This window comes from Pan troglodytes, chromosome 19 (genome assembly GCF_028858775.2).
Source record: "Pan troglodytes isolate AG18354 chromosome 19, NHGRI_mPanTro3-v2.0_pri, whole genome shotgun sequence".
NCBI classification, from domain to species: domain Eukaryota; kingdom Metazoa; phylum Chordata; class Mammalia; order Primates; family Hominidae; genus Pan; species Pan troglodytes.
The window spans coordinates 25,062,269-25,079,152 of NC_072417.2; the positions used below are offsets into that span (position 1 = coordinate 25,062,269).

The following is a 16,884-nucleotide window of genomic DNA, read 5'->3' on the forward strand; positions in this document are numbered from 1 at the left end:
TTTTCCCACCTAAATCTTAAATACCCTTTTAGCTGCTTGTAAGTGAATGATGTTTTTTTATGAACTTTCTGAAGTCAGATTAGATGAAGTTGAGAAAAGCTTGATATTCTTATAAAGTTATATATGTGCATCATAGAAAACTTAGAAAATACAGATAAACAAAAATCATCCATGGACGAACCTTGAAGACATTGTGTTAACTGAAATAAACCAGACACCAAAGGACACATGTTATATGCTTCCACTTATATGAGATACCTAGAATAGTTACATTTGGTTACTCTGGGTACATTGCCTATAGATAAGCCTTGCTCCACAAGGAGCAGTTTAAAAAAAAAAAAAAAGATAAATTCATAGGATGGAAGGTAGAATAGTGGTTACTAGGGACTTGGGGAGGGGGAAATGGGGAGTTACTGTTTGATGAGTGCAGATTTCAGTTTGGGATGATGAAAAAGTTCTGGAGATAGATAGTGGCAATGGTAACACAACAGTGTGAAAATACTTAATGCCACTGAACTGTACACTTAAAATGATTAAAATGGTAAGTTAATTGCAATTTGTGTTATCCAGAAATGGTTAGCAATTTATTGGTGTATATTCTTTTAGTATTCCTGTGTGTGCACAGGGGTGCTTGTATATACTTTATCTTTAAAATATATCCAGGAAGCTAGGCACAGTGGCTTACACCTGTAATCCCAGCACTTTGGGAGGGTGAGGCAGGAAGATTGCCTGAGCCCCGGAGGTCAAGGCTGCAGTGAGTTGTGATCACGCTACTGCACTCTGTTCTGGGCAACCCCTGTCTGGGAAAAAAAAAAAAATTAGTGAGGCTTAGTGGTGCACACCTGTAGTCTCAGCTACTTGAGAGGCTGGGGTAGGATTGCTTGATCCCAGCAAGTTGAGGCCCTGGTGAGCCATGATGGTGCCACTGCACTCCATCCTGGGTGATATGGTGAGACCCTGTCTCAAAAACAAGAAATCCAGATAATTCTGTACATTATAATCTAGCTTTTACTGGATCATTAACATTCTTTTTTCTTTTTTTTTTTTTTTTTCTGAGATGGAGTTTCACTCTTGTTGCCCAGGCTGGAGTGCAATGGTGTGACCTCGGCTCACCGCATCCTCTGCCTCCCGGTTCATGCGATTCTCCTGCCTCAGCCTCCCGAGTAGCTAGGATTACAGGCATGTGCCACCATGCCCAGCTAACTTTGTATTTTTAGTAGAGACAGGGTTTCTCCATGTTGGCCAGGCTGGTCTCAAACTCCTGGCCTCAAGTGATCCACCCGCCTCGGCCTCCCAAAGTGCTGGGGTTACAGGCGTGAGCCACCGCACTCAGCCTGGGTCGTTAAAATTCTTAAGTGACTTCATTTTTAATTACTATATGGGATTCTATCTTTCCAGTGTATCATGATTTATTTGACCTATTGCTGAATGTTGGAGGTTTCAGGGTAAGAGGCACAGTTTGCTATTATGTACATCACTATAGTGGCATCCTGGTAGCTAAATATTTGCCTACATCCCTGATTATTTCCTTAGTCTAAATTACTGGGACTAGGATTTTGGTGTTTGATACATGTTACTAAATTGTTTTTTAGAAAGATTAAACCAGTTTATGCTCTTCCAGCCCCTGTGGTATATGATAGTTCCCATTTTCCTGTACCTTGCCAACACTGGGTGATATCCAGTTTTAAAATCTAAATCTTGCATTGCTATGAGAACTACAATTAGAGAAGGCTTATCTTCTACTGCCCATTCTCTGTACAGAGCAAATCCCTCTAGACCTGAAGCCCCTTGGAGTTGTCAAGAAACCTTTGAGATGACTCCCCACTCTGTATCTGAGCTGTCACCAGTATTCTCCACTTCTTCAGGATTGCCATGGCAACTAAATTGATGAAAAGATTTAGGAGGCCTTTTCTCTCTTTGCAATTCCTATGATCCTTTTTGAATGTGGGTTTGGGACTCTGTCAATATACCCATCATCTAATTCTGTCCATTGTGTTTTAAAGTTTAAGGTTGCAATTTCTGATTACATCTGCCTTAGCCATACTGTATTATATTTGACATTCAATATACAATGTCCTGGTTTTTCTGTATTTCTAATCTTATTCCCAGAGATGTGTCTATTTGTTCAGGATTCATTTTGCAACGTGTTTTTACTAAGCATCTACCCAAAACAGTTGAAGTCAGATTTCAGGCTATCTTACGTCTAAAGTAGCACAGGCAGGAAAAACTGTTGAAGTGGGATTTTTTTTTTCCCTTTTTGTACTGAACCGAGAAAAAGTATATAGATGACAGAGAATTCCTAATTTGGTATCATTGATATCTGGGTTTTTGTTTGTTTTTACAGAAGACTGATTAACTATACTTATTAATTTATCTTCTCATTAATAAACACTTGCTGGGTGCTTACTGTCTGCTAGGCATTAGGGAGACAAATATGATTAAGGGAAGCTTCCTCCTATCAAGGTCATGTGTTCCATTTGGGTATACTAATGCATTAGCAATGTAAATCAAGTAGTGAGAGATCATCTGTTCCCGATAGGAGATGGATTATTGGTGGGGACTTCTGTGTGTGTGTGTGTGTGTGTGTGTGTGTGTGTGTGTATGTGATAAAGTAAATATAGGAAATGTTAATTATAGATTCTAAGTAGTAGATATATAAACACTCATTGCAAAGTTGCTTCAAGTTTTCTGTATATTTGAAAATATTCACAACATGTCGACAAAACTAGCATGATAAAGCCACTATTTGTGCTAAGACTTCAGCTTGTATTTGGATTAGGCTTATTATGTAGTAGTAGGAACATTAGAAATAGTTTTAACTCATTAAATACACATGTTTTATGGGAAGGTTTTATATATATATTTATATGTAATGAATGTGAACAAACAAGGGTCAGATATACACTCTGCTTCCCTCCAGACCAGTTCCGGCTGCTCTGCTGCACATTTCAGGAGTCTTATTAGAATTAGCCACATTCTGCCCACTTGCCCTTACTTCTCATATTTCACAACTCCTCCTGGTGGGGACTTAAGGAGACATTCAAACTAGGCCTTGAAAGATGAGAATTTTTCCAAGTGGAAAAAGAGGAGTGGCAGCAAGTAAGGTAAAGGTACAGAGTCATGGAATTCCCAGGAAACATAAAGTTGTCATGTGTTATAGGAAAACAACTTGTGTGAGGGGTGTTGGGAGAAATGAGAGATAATACCAGGGTGTAAAGGGCCTTTTGAATGCTATGTTGAGGAATTTTATCCTAATGGCAGTAATGACTAACAATTTTATAGTGTTCAAAAAGTATAACTCAGCAGTGGTATACCACTAAGGGTTTTTTTCTTTTCTTTTTTTTTTTTTTTTTTTTTTTTTTTTTGAGACAGAGTTTTGCTCTGTTGCCCAGGCTGGAGTGCCGTGGCACGATCTCAGCTCACTGCACTTCCGCCACCTGGGTTCAAGTGATTCTTCTGCCTCAGCCAGGGTTTCACTGTGATGGCCAGGATGGAGCACTAAGGGTCTTTATGGAAGAAAAAGACATGATAAACAAGGCTTTTAGGGAACTTCTACAGTAATGTAGCTGTATTAAAAGTAGAGATCAGAGCAGCATAGTAGAAGTAGAAGGCTAGAGCTAATTGAAGGAGCACTTCAGAATTAGAATCAAGAAGTCTTAGAAACCTATTGGTTTTATTCTCCCTAATGTATTTGGCCACTTACCTGCTGGGGAATTTGTCTAAGTTATAAAAAATAATTCCTTTGGGAAACCCAAAGGAAAGTTATCTATTAATAATTACCCCACTACTTTTTCTGATTTATGTAATGGCCACCTAGAGGTTAGATGTGATGGTTGTGACAGTAGTGACTAATACAGCCTGTGAAGCATTTTGGTCAGATATCTGTGTGCTTTCATTCCAGGTTGACTGAGGCAAGACTTTGGCTAGGGTTTGATCAGTGATGTAACTACTCACGAGTACCACGTGGTGGCAATGGCATTGCTGCAGACCTTGGCAGCAAAGCAGTGTTAGAGTAGCAGTAGAAACCTTTGTGAAGCTAGGAATACATTTTCTGGTCATAAAAACCTCCTGAAAATTGTGAACTCAGTGTAGCAGGAGAAAGAAGATGGCTTGTTTTTAGTAAAGGGCAAAGTCATTTTTAAGGATCAGAAGAAGAAATGGAGAGTGAAACAATGTGTTCCTGCCCTACTCCCCCACTGGACTTTTTGGCAACCATTGATGTTCCTTCTAAAAGTGATTTTTAAACATGTATATTTTGAAGCCAGGCACAGTGACTCACGCCTGTAATCCCAGCACTTTGGGAGGCCGAGGCGGGAGGATCATGTGGTCAGGAGATCCAGACCATCCTGGCTAACACGGTGAAACACCATTTCTACTAAAAATACAAAAAATTAGCTGGGCATGGTGGCGGGCGCCTGTAATCCCAGCTACTCAGGAGGCTGAAGCAGAAGAATGGCTTGAACCTGGGAGGCGGAGCTTGCAGTGAACCGAGATTGCGCCACTGCACTCCAGCCTGGGCAACAAAGTGAGACTCCGTCTCAAAAAAAAAAAAAAAAAAATTAGTCGGGCATGGTAACAGGTGCCTGTAATCCCAGCTACTTGGGAGGCTGAGGCAGGGAGAATTGCTTGAACCAGGTAGGCGGAGGTTGCAGTGAGCCAAGATCACACCACTGCACTCCAGCCTGGGGCAACAGAGCAAGACTGTCTCAAAAAAAATAAATAAATAAAATAAATTCTTAAAAAGGATATTTTGGAAAACTCCTTACATACCTAAATTCTTTGTTTATCAAATACTTGGACTTAGCACATTCTTCTTTGAAATGGACCAATAAACAACAGGAGCCCATAAGCAAAAAGAACTCATTATTTTAAAAACAGTAACTATCTTACAGGCTTTCTCAGGGCTCTTTCTGTTGGATCCTTCCCTCTCACAGGTCCTTGCTAATGATCTCTAGGTGGACACATTCTAGATGAGATGTCCCTGTCTAGAATGGCAGCACCATGAGGGCTATATCCTCAGTACTAGGACAGCGCCTGGTGCTTAATAGATAGTAAATAGTTGTCTAATTAACTAAGCAAACAGATAGATTCATGAATTAGCTTTTTGCTTTTTCTGTTAGAAACTAAAGGTTCAGGTCAGGCACAATGGCTCATGTCTCTAATCCCAGCACTTTGGGAGGCCGAGGCGGGCTGATCACTTGAGGTCAGGAGTTCAAGACCAGCCTGGCCAACATAGTAAAACCCTGTTTCTACAAAAATTACCCAAATTAGCCGGGCGTCTTGGCAAGCACCTGTAATGCCAGCTACTTGAGAGGCTGAGGTGGGAGAATCGCTTGAACCTGGGAGGAAGAGGTTGCAGTGAGCCGAGATGGTGCCAGCCTGGGTGACAGAGGGAGACTTAAAAAAAGAAAGAAAGAAAGAAAAGAAACTAAAGGTTCAAAGAATCCCAGAAAAGGAAGAGTCCTCACAAGCCAGTAATCTAGGCAGGATTACTGATAGTATTTTTATATTTGTTGTATTTTTATAAAATGCCATAGATAGAGGGCTTTTTTCAACATTACATCAGTCTAAAAATCACACATTTTTATATGAACTAACCTAAATGTCTGATGAATCTCACAACACCAAGTCTTTGAAATGTGCCCATATAAATAAAATGTTAACAGATTCATGCTAATTTTAAATATCGATAGTGTTTAAATACCTTAATTATTTTTTCACTCCCAGCTTTAAAAGAAAATAACCAACTTCAAAAGGACATCACAATAACATCAAGTCTATTTGGGGGAATTTGAGGATTTTTTCCCTCACTAACATCATTTGGAAATAATTTCATGGGCATTAATTGCATGAATGTGGTTAGATTAAAAGGTGTTCAGCCAGAACTTGTAGTTCCATACTAGGTGATTTCAATTCCTGTGCTAAAATTAATTTGTATGATATATTTTCATTTAATGGAAAGCTTCTCAAAGTATTTCATTTTCTTGGTGCCATTTATCGTTTTTGAAGCAGAGGGATACCATGCAAGATAACCTGATAAAGCTCCAGCAGGAAATGGCTGAACTAGAAGCTGTGTTAGAACAGCATGGGAGCCAGCCTTCTAACAGCTACCCTTCCATCATAAGTGACTCTTCTGCCCTTGAGGACCTGCAAAATCCAGAACAAAGCACATCAGAAAAAGGTGTGTATTGTTGGCCAAACACTGATATCTTAAGCAAAATTCTTTCCTTCCCCTTTATCTCCTTCTGAAGAGTAAGGACCTAGCTCCAACATTTTATGATCCTTGCTCAGCACATGGGTAATTATGGAGCCTTGGTTCTTGTCCCTGCTCACAACTAATATACCAGTCAGAGGGACCCAAGGCAGTCATTCATGTTGTCATCTGAGTACCTACAACAAGTAGATGCTATGGGGAGCCCATGGAAGATACATGGTATACAACATAGCTCTTGCTCTATTGGAAGCTAAGTGGAATGGGAGAAATTGGTGACAGGCAACCCCATAATTTCAGAAAGCTATGAAAAAGTACTCAGACATATTCCTTTTAACACTGGTGTCACATCACAAAGACCTATTTAATGTGCTTCTGATTTATAGGGAGAGACATCCTATACTTCAGGAACTGCACTTTGATCCACAGAAAGCCTAGTGATATAGAGCTCCTGTTAGTTCAAAAGGAAAAGAAAAGAACAACACAGAAAGCCTAATTATGCAATAGAGTCAAGTGCTTTATAGCAATGTTACAGTTATCAAAAAAAATCCAGATGGACCTCTGAGAGAATGCCATTGGAGTAACCAGGCAGATGCAGTTGATCAGAGCTGACTTCCTATAAGAAGTGAGCACTGAGCTGAGGAATAATGGCATAAATGAAGGAAAGTGAGATGGAAATTTGAGTTTTTAATTGGAAAGACAATACATCAGGCAGGTTTTTAAATAGGGGCAAACAAACAGACACATAGGAGATGCTAGGCATGGGGTCCCCACTAGGATGCTGCTTAGAAACATGCAGGGGTGGTGAGTACTCCCAAAGTACACTTCATTCCTAGCTCAGTGATTCTTATCTGAGTGTTAAAGTTCCTTCTTCAGCACCCCGTTCCACAGTCCAACTGGGAACTTTAAGACCTTTCTTGGAGTCTTTCTAGGAACTCAAGTCTGCTACTTATACAGAACAGTGGCAGTTGTGTTCTTGCAGTATTTTTAAGTGGTCCCCAGTTGTGCCTTGCAGTATTTTTGTGTTCAGGAAGAAACAGTAGCTCTTGGATAAAGAAGCTAGCTAGAAACTCTGTTGCTATGGCAGTGCTTCAAAATGTATTTCCTTAAATGCTTTCTTTGTAACTATCTTCATTTAGTTCATCTCTCAGATAATGAGAGATCAGAGTCCCATCCCCAGTATAATACTCTTCTTTGGGGTACTTTCACCATCTTCAGTCTAAACACAGACTAGACTTTCAATTATAATGTGTAAGATGTAAAATGTTATTATTGTGTGACTTTGAATATCTGTGTAAATCTACTATCTCCTCTTTGGTATATATGTGTGTTTATTTTTTTCTGGAGATCTGTAACTGAAATGCTTAATTTCTGAATTGTTTTGGATATCACAACTTAATACCAACATAAGTTTTGAGCCTTTTCCTCCCTAAATCTGGTGTGAGTCTAACTGAAACTCAAATGAACTTTTTAAAAATAATTTTTTCTTTTCTTTAATTTTTTTTTTAAGTAGAGACAGGGACGCACTGTTAACTAGGCTGGTCTTGAACTCCTGATCTTGAGCCATCCTCCCCGACCTGAGCCTCACCTTATAGAGAGAGTCTTGCTCTGTTGCCCAAGCTGGAGGGCAGTGGCATAATCACAGCTCACTGCAGCCTCTCGACCTCCTCAAGCGATCCTCCTGCCTTAGCCTCCCAAGTAGCTGGGACTATAGGCATCCACCACCATACCCAGCTAATTTTTTTTTTATTTTTTGTAGAGACAAGGTCTCCCTATGTTGCCCAAGTTGGTCTCAAACTCCTGGACTCAAGCTGTCCTCTCACCTCAGCCTCCCAAAGTGCTGGGGTTACAGGTGTGAGCCATGGCACCTGGCCAGAACTTCTAGTAAAAAGAATATTGTTGCCGGGTACGGTGGCTCACGCCTGTAACCCCAGCACTTTGGGAGGCCAAGGCAGGCGAATCACCTGAGGTCGGGAGCTCGAGACCAGCCTGACCAACATGGAGAAACCACATCTCTACTAAAACTACAAAAAATTAGCCGGGCGTGGTGGCACATGCCTGTCATCCCAGCTACTTGGGAGCCACGGTGCCCGGCCTAGTTTATTATTTCTTAATATCTGTTGTCTTCCAGTGTCTTCCTTAATTCTTCACAATACCCTGTACAATGCTTAGCACACAGTGGGCAGTCTGTAAGTTTATTAAATGTTTGGTGTGGCCCATACTTCCTATCCACAAAGAATGTAACATGTTAAGACATCTAGATGAGGGAATGATTTAAGAGGAACTACAATAATATTCTGAAACTTGGACTCTGGATCTCTGCATTTAGACTTTCCTAAACCAGCCAGCAAGTAGATCATCATGTCACAAGGCCTAGGTTGGGCTTGCTGTTCAGAGAATGAATTAGGGATTAAGGAGAAAAAAAAGCAGAAAGGTTTTGCTCTGTTTTTCAGGTTCTATTGAGTTGTTAACTTCTAACAAGTTATCTTATTTGCTTCATTGCATGAGGCCCATTGTAGTAAGAAGAGGAATTTATATGCTAAATGTTCTGGTGATAGAATGACTTTTTCTTTTTTTTTTACAGTCCAAAGGTCTTTTTTTTTTTTTTTTTTTTGACACCTATTATGCCATGAATTCATAGGGAATAGGTTCCAGCTGCTCAGGCTCCTTCCCATTGGTTCTCACAAAGTGTGCTTCTCTGGGTGGAGCAGGCTGGTGCTTCAGTTGAACCCACGTACCTTTCTCTTTGGCTTCTTTCTTTTTCTGATCATTTTCCTTCACGCGTTTCAAGAAGCTGTCTTGGCTCTTAGAGTGTTTAATGTGCTCAATACGCACATTAATTCTCTTGGCAAGAATCTTGCCCTTAACTTGTTTACAGCGATGCCAACAGCATGCTGGGTCACATTGTAGACTTTTCCAGTTTTGCCATGGTAACACTTGTGGGGCATTCCTTTTTGAACAGTACCCGTTCCCTTGATGTCTACAATTTCACCTTTCTTACGGATTCGCATATACATGGCCAAAGGAACAACTCCATGTTTTCTAAAAGGCCTAGAGAACATATATCAGGTGCCTCTCCTCTTTCCCTTTGTGTTCGTCATTTTGGCAAATTACTGAAAGATGGTGGTTCTGGCCAAAAGGAGGAATGACTTTTTAATAGCTGTGTTTGTATCTGAGCCTTCCCTCTGCCTTTCATTTTTTTTGTTTTGTTTTGTTTTGTTTTGTTTTTGTTTGAGATGAAGTTTCACTTTTGTTGCCCAGGCTGGAGTGCAATGGTGTGATTTCGGCTCACTACAATGTCCGCCTCAGCCTCCCGAGTAGCTGGGATTACAGGCACCTGCCACCACGCCCAGCTAATTTTTGTATTTTTAGTAGAGACAGGGTTTCACCATGTTGGCCGGGCTGGTCTCAAACTCCTGACCTCAGGTGATCTGCCCACCTCAGCCTCTCAAAGTGCTGGGATTATAGGCGTGAGCCACATCACCCGGCCACTTTTTTCTTTTTTTTAACTCTTTCCAATGGTTAATTCCGTTTGATATGATTCCTTGGAACTTGCACATTACCCTTTATCAATTATCACCCTGTATTGGGGGTGGGGAGGATGATAACCTCTCTTCATAGTTAGATCCTGCTTACTTTCAACAGAGTTCTTAACAATCCTAGAAACTCACAGGTCCAGAAAAGACAAGCATAAAGGAAACTATAAATAATGCATTTGAAGACTAACTCAGGAAATCAATGATTATTTCCCCCCAGGCTACCCAGTGTCTTTAAAAAACAGTTTAATTAATACAATCTTTTGTTTCAATTTTCTACCTATATTTATGGCTTTTAGCTTTTCTAATAAAAGCTCAAAATGAATTACAGTCATCAGTGACTTTTTAATGAATAGAAGACATTTGCAATTTTTAACTATTTGTTTTTACTTATTAAATATTTCCGCCTTGGCCAGGCATGGTGGCTCACGCCTATAATCCCAGCACTGTGAGATGCCAAGGCAGGAGGATCACTTGAGTTTAAGAGTTCTAGACCAGGCTGGGTATGGTGGCTCATGCCTATAATCCCAGCACTTTGTGAGGCCAAGGTTGGCGGATCACCTGAGGTCAGGAGTTTAAGACCAGCCTGGCCAACATGGTAAAACCCCATCTCTACAAAAAATACAAAAATTAGCCAAGGGGTGGTGGTGGGCACCTATAATCCCATCTTCTTGGGAGGCTAAGGCAGGAGAATCGCTTGAACCTGGAGGCAGAGGTTGCAGTGAGCCGAGATCATGCCACTGTATTCCAGCCTGGGTAACAGAGCAAGACTCTGTCTCAAAAAAAAAAAAAAAAAAAAGAGTTTGAAACCAGCCTGGTCAACACAGCAAGACACCCATCTCTTTGAAAAATAACGGTTGGGCGCAGTGGCTCACGCCTGTAATCCCAGCACTTTGGGAGGCCGAGGCAGGCAGATCACCTGAGGTCGGGAGTTCGAGACCAGCCTGACCAACATGGAGAAACCCCATCTCTACTAAAAATACAAAATTAGTTGGGCATGGTGGTGCATACCTGTAATCCCAGCTACTTGGGAGGCTGAGGCAGGAGAATAGCTTGAACATGGGAGGCAGAGAGGTTGTGGTAAGCCAAGATCACGCCATTGCACTGCAGCCTGGGCAACAAGAGCAAAACTCCGTCTCAAAAAAAATAAATAAATAAAAATAAATAAATAAGTACTTCTGCCTTTAAGCCACTTCCTAGAAGGCAGTGGCACAAAGTGATACATTTGGAGGAGTAAATATATTACAAAATGAATTAGGCCGGGCGCAGTGGCTCATGTCTGTAATCCCCGCACTTTGGGAGGCCAAGGCGGGTGGATCACTTGAGGTCAGGAGTTCGAGACTAGCCTGACCAACAGGGTAAAATCCCATCTCTACTAAAAATACCAAAAAAACTAGCTGGGCATGGTGGCAGGCACCTGTAATGTCAGCTACTAGGAAGGCTGAGGCAGGAGAATCGCTTGAACCCAGGAGGTGGAGGTTGCAGTGAGCCAAGATTGCACCATTGCACTCCAGCTTGGGCGACAGAGTGAGACTCCGTCTCAAAAAAAAAAAAAAGAACTAACATGCCAGAACTTTGCCTTCAGTATGTTTTGTGATTTTTCCCTTCTTGTGCCATTTCGTCATTAGTTCCACGTATTATTTAAGATTTCTTATCAACCAGCACCTTGGGATTTTTTTGTGTATGTGTTGGTTTAGGGGGTTTATTTGTTTTTTTCTTTTTTTTCGGTAATTGAAAATGTGAAGCAAAATGTCACCTGTTTTTTCTTTCATGTCTGACACTCATGTCTTGTTTACCCCCGACATGCAGAAGCTGAAATCCCCATTTCATACAGTCTTTAATGTGGAGTCAGTAGGGATGGAGAAAATAATGTACTTTGTGCTCTCCGGTACTCTTTCTTTCCTATTGTCTGAGGGGATTTGGGCATAATTTATTTTGCTGCAGAGATAAAAATTTGTTATATATATTTTTTATCATTCAGGGCCAAGGAATATAGATTTTTTTTTTCAGCCTTGTCTCAGCTGGGTGTCTTTATTTACTCTGTCTTAAAGTGTTCCTTTTATTATCATTATTATTTTTTAATCATTGAATTCCATTTGGTGCTAGCATCTGTCTGTTGCATTGCTTGTGTTTATAAAATTCTGCCTGATATACTTGTTTAAAAACCAATTTGTGTATCATAGATTGATGCTTTTGAAAAAAATCAGTATTCTAACCTGAATTATCACTATCAGAACAAAGCAGTAAAGTAGATTTGTTTTCTCATTCCATTTAAAGCAGTATTAACTTCACAGAAAAGTAGTGAATACCCTATAAGCCAGAATCCAGAAGGCCTTTCTGCTGACAAGTTTGAGGTGTCTGCAGATAGTTCTACCAGTAAAAATAAAGAACCAGGAGTGGAAAGGTAAGAAACATCAATGTAAAGATGCTGTGGTATCTGATATCTTTATTTATATTGAACTCTTATTGTTAATTTTTTTCACCATACTTTCTCCAGTTTTTTGCCTACAGGCATTTATACACTTTTATTGCTCTAGGATACTTCTTTTGTTTAATCCTATATAGGTTTTTTGAACCTATAACATAAGCTACAACATGAGAAATGTGCGGTTAGATAGATATGTCCCTTCTGAAGGTCAGAAAAAAATATAATGGAGGTAAAACCTGAACAAGCTTGGAAACCGATGGTAGATTTCTTCAAGGCAGCCCTTGCCCTAATTAAAATTCTTGTCTTTCTAGAAAAAGTCTAGCTGTTGATTTGCCACAGAAAATAATAATAATAATTACTATTATTATTATTTTTTGAGACAGGGTCGCCCTGTGTCACCTAGATTGCAGTGGCGCAGTCATGGCTCACTGCATCCTCCGTTTTTCAGGCTCAAGCAATCCTCCCACCTTAGCCTCCTGAGTAGCTGGGTCCACAAGCATGCGCCACCCACACCCACTAAGTTTTTGTATTTTTGGTAGAGATGGAGTTTTACCTTGTTGCCCAGGCTGGTCTCAAATTCCTGGACTCAAGTAGTCCACCCGCCTTGCCCTCCCAAAGCCAGAAAACATTTAGAATATCTTTCAGAGATGTGTATTTACACCACTATTAACACAGGGCTGTATAGCAGTCCAGTACTGGACTATGTAGTCCAGTACCATTCTTTTCCTTACTGGAGGGCCAGGCGTGGTGGCAGGTGCCTGTAATCCCAGCTACTGAGGAGGCTGAGGCAGGAGAATTGCTTGAACCTGGGAGGCAGAGGTTGCAGTGAGCTGGGACCGTGCCATTGCACTCCAGCCTGGGCGACAGAGCAAGACTCCGTCTCAAAACAAAAAAAAAAGAGAGAGAGAGAGCAGTAATTCAGGTCTCACCCACCTTCAATCCAGGGGGCCTAGCCTTAGTATTTGACCCATAGTAAGCACCCAATAAGTGTTTAAATTAATTAACCTCTGAGGCCCTTTAAATCTGTTGATAAGTATCTTATTTTGCAAAGTCCTAAGCACTTGGAAGAGCAGAGGAACTATTTACTGGGTGTGTATGCTTTTCTAACAATATTTTATAGCTGGCTTTTGTTTTTAGAATGAATTTGAACATTGAAAAGGCAGGCAATAGGGATGATTCTGTGAATTCTGCTAAAACTGAGTAGAAAGAATGAGTGTAGAGATGTCGACATTGATCAACTTTCTATCTTCATAAGAGATCTGATTCTAACATATCCATTTAGACTCAAGTAGAATATTGTGTATAGAGTGAGTGGCAGTGAGTAATTTGGTAAAAATTTGCTGACCTGCTTTTATTCTTTCTTCCTTTCTTTCTTCCTTTCCTTCCTTCCTTCCGTCCTTTCCTTTCCTTTCCCTCCCTTCCTTCCTTCTTTCCTTCTTTCTTTCCTTTCTTCCTTTCTTTCCTTCCTCCCTTCCTTTTCTTTTCTCTTTCCTTTCCTTTTCTTTCCTTTCTTTCCTTTCCTTTCTTTCTTGACAGAGTCTTGCTCTGTCACCCAGGCTGGAGTGCAGTGGCGTGATCTCGGCTCACTGCAACCTCTGTCTCCCAGGTTCAAGCAATTTTCCTGCCTCAGCCTCCCGAGTAGCTGAGATTACAGGCGCCAGCCACCACACCCAGCTACTGACCTGCTTTTAAACAGCTAGGAGATATGGTGCCTCAGACCAACCCAACCCCTTGGGGGAGATGTTATATGTCAACCCTGACATATTGGCAGGCAACATGAATCCAGACTTCTAGGCTGTCATGTGGGCTCTTTTTTGCCAGTCATTTCTGATCTCTCTGACATAAGCTGTTTCATTTATGCTTTGGCTGCCCAGGAAGTATGATTTGTCTTTTCACAATTGGTGGCGATGGTTTTCTCCTTCCATTTATCTTTCTAGGTCATCCCCTTCTAAATGCCCATCATTAGATGATAGGTGGTACATGCACAGTTGCTCTGGGAGTCTTCAGAATAGAAACTACCCATCTCAAGAGGAGCTCATTAAGGTTGTTGATGTGGAGGAGCAACAGCTGGAAGAGTCTGGGCCACACGATTTGACGGAAACATCTTACTTGCCAAGGCAAGATCTAGGTAATATTTCATCTGCTGTGTTGGAACAAACACTTTGATTTTACTCTGAATCCTACATAAAGATATTCTGGTTAACCAACTTTTAGATGTACTAGTCTATCATGGACACTTTTGTTATACTTAATTAAGCCCACTTTAGAAAAATAGCTCAAGTGTTAATCAAGGTTTACTTGAAAATTATTGAAACTGTTAATCCATCTATATTTTAATTAATGGTTTAACTAATTATTTTGAGGATGAGGGAGTCTTGGTGTACTCTAAATGTATTATTTCAGGCCAGGCATAGCGGCTCACGCCTGTAATCCCAGTACTCCAGGAGGCCGAGGCAGGTGGATCAGCTGAGGTCAGGAGTTCAAGACCTGTCTGGCCAACATGGTGAAACCCTGTCTCTACTAAAAATACAAAAAAATTAACTGGGTGTGCTAGTGCATGCCCGTAATCCTAGCTACTCTGGAGGCTGAGGCAGCAGAATCACTTGAACCCGGGAGGCGGAGGTTGCGGTGAGCCAAGATCACACCACTGTACTCCAGTCTGGGTGACAGAGCAAGACTCCATCTCAAAAAAATATATATATATATACACACACATATATTTTATTTCAACTGTTAGACAAGAGTCCGAAGGCCAAAGAATAAAGTTTTAGGCCAGTCCTTTATTAGAAAATGAGTCAAATCCCAAAGCAAGTTTTTTTTTTATGAGTTAATGAATATAAATGACTACATATTTTATGCCTTAAAAATCACTTTTAATGAATGGTGTTTTATGGCTTGTAAATCAGAGTTTTAATCAGTAAAGAAAGTTTTTAATCCTCAAAAACACGTTATCATAAAAGACACTGTTTGGCATCAAATGTGGTATTTGGCCATGTTCATTAGGGTCATTTTAGGAATCTCATACATTCTACTTAGCTATGCTTAATTCCTGATACCATGGCATTTTCTGAAATGTTTCAAGGATGACATCTCTGCTGTTTTTAATTTGGTAATGATATCTGCTGATTTATTAAGTGAAAAAAGTAATGGTGTCATTACCTTGGATGAAGAAACAAAAATAAAGCATTTGCCACATTTTCCAACTTTTTTTTCCTTTCTTACAAAATTACTATAAGCTCATTGCCCCCAAATTGGACAATATAGGGAATAAAAAAGATAATTTGGGGTGGGGTTAGACACGGGTCTTGTTATGTTGCCCAGGCTGGTCTCTAACTCCTGGCCTCATGCAATCTTCCTACCTTGGCCTCCCAAAGTGCTGGGATTATAGGTGTGAGCCACTTCACCAAGCTGAGATGCCACCTGTTAAAAGATAAAATAAGGACAGGTGCAGTGGCTCATGCCTGTAATCTCAGTACTTTGGGAGGCCAAGGTGGGAGGATTGCTCGAGGCCAAGAGTTCAAGACCAGCCTGGGCAATGTAGCGAGACCTGATCTCTATAAAAAGTAAAAAAAAAAAAAAACTAGCTGGGGCCAGGCATGGTGGGTGGCTTACGCCTGTAATCCCAGCACTTTGGGAGGCCGAGGCGGGCAGATCACCTGAGGGCAGGAGTTCAGGACCAACCTGACCAATATGGAGAAACCCTGTCTCTACTAAAAATACAAAATTAGCCAGGCTTGGTGGCTTATGCCTGTAGTCCCAGCTACTCGGGAGGCTGAGGCAGGAGAATCGCTTGAACCTGGGAGGCAGAGGTTTCAGTGAGCTGAGATCGCGCCATTGCACTCTAGCCTGGGCAACAAGAATGAAACTCCATCTCAAAAAAAAAAAAAAATCAGCTGGAAGGTGGCAAACACCTGTGGTCCCAGCTACTCAGGAGGCTGAGACAGGAAGATCACTTGAGTCCAGGAGGTCAAGGCTGCAGGTGAGCCATGTTTGTGCCACTGCACTGCAGCCTGGATGACAGACCGAGACCCTTCTCAAAAAAAAAAATATTACCCGTACTCTTTTTTGAGACAGAGTTTCACTCTTGTTGCCCAGGCTGGAGTGCAATGGCGCAATCTCAGCTCAGCGCAACCTCCGCCTCCTGGGTTCAAGCGATTCTCCTGCTTCAGCCTCCCCAGTAGCTGGGATTACAGGCATGCACCACCACGCCCGGCTAATTTTTTGTATTTTTAGTAGAGACAGGGTTTCTCCATGTTGGTCAGACTGGTCTGGACCTCTTGACCTCAGGTGATCTGCCCGCCTTGGCCTCCCAAAGTGCTGGGATTACAGGCCTGAGCCACCGCACCCGGCCTGTACTCTTATTCTTTAATAATAAAGTATTTCTGTGTTTCTTTAGTCATTTTACATAAACTTCTATTTATTTATTTATTTTTATTTATTTATTTTTTTGAGACGGAGTCTCGCTCTGTTGCCCAGGCTGGAATGCAATGGCTCAATCTCAGCTCACTGCAAGCTCCGCCTCCCGGGTACACACCATTCCCCTGCCTCAGCCTCCCTAGTAGCCAGGACTACAGGCGCCCGCCACCACGCCCAGCTAATTTTTTTTTTGTATTTTCAGTAGAGACAGGGTTTCACTGTGTTAGCCAGGATGGTCTTGATCTCCTGACCTCGTGATCCACCCGTCTCGGCCTCCCAAAGTGCTGGGATTA

General features: G+C 41.3%; 1 protein-coding gene and 1 pseudogene across 51 annotated transcripts in view; one reads left to right on the forward strand and one right to left on the reverse strand.

Moving 5' to 3' along the window:
* BRCA1 (BRCA1 DNA repair associated) overlaps positions 1-16,884 on the forward strand; it is an 80,802-nt gene that overhangs the window by 36,478 nt on the left and 27,440 nt on the right. For 15 of the 51 annotated variants that reach the window (XM_054669720.2, XM_009432080.5, XM_009432081.5 and 12 more), the window contains 3 exon segments: positions 6,010-6,181; positions 12,025-12,151; positions 14,113-14,303. In XM_054669720.2, coding sequence (XP_054525695.1) covers positions 6,010-6,181; positions 12,025-12,151; positions 14,113-14,303 — 490 coding nt within the window. 51 annotated transcript variants of the gene reach the window in all.
* LOC129137755 (large ribosomal subunit protein eL21-like) lies at positions 8,834-9,315 on the reverse strand (annotated as a pseudogene).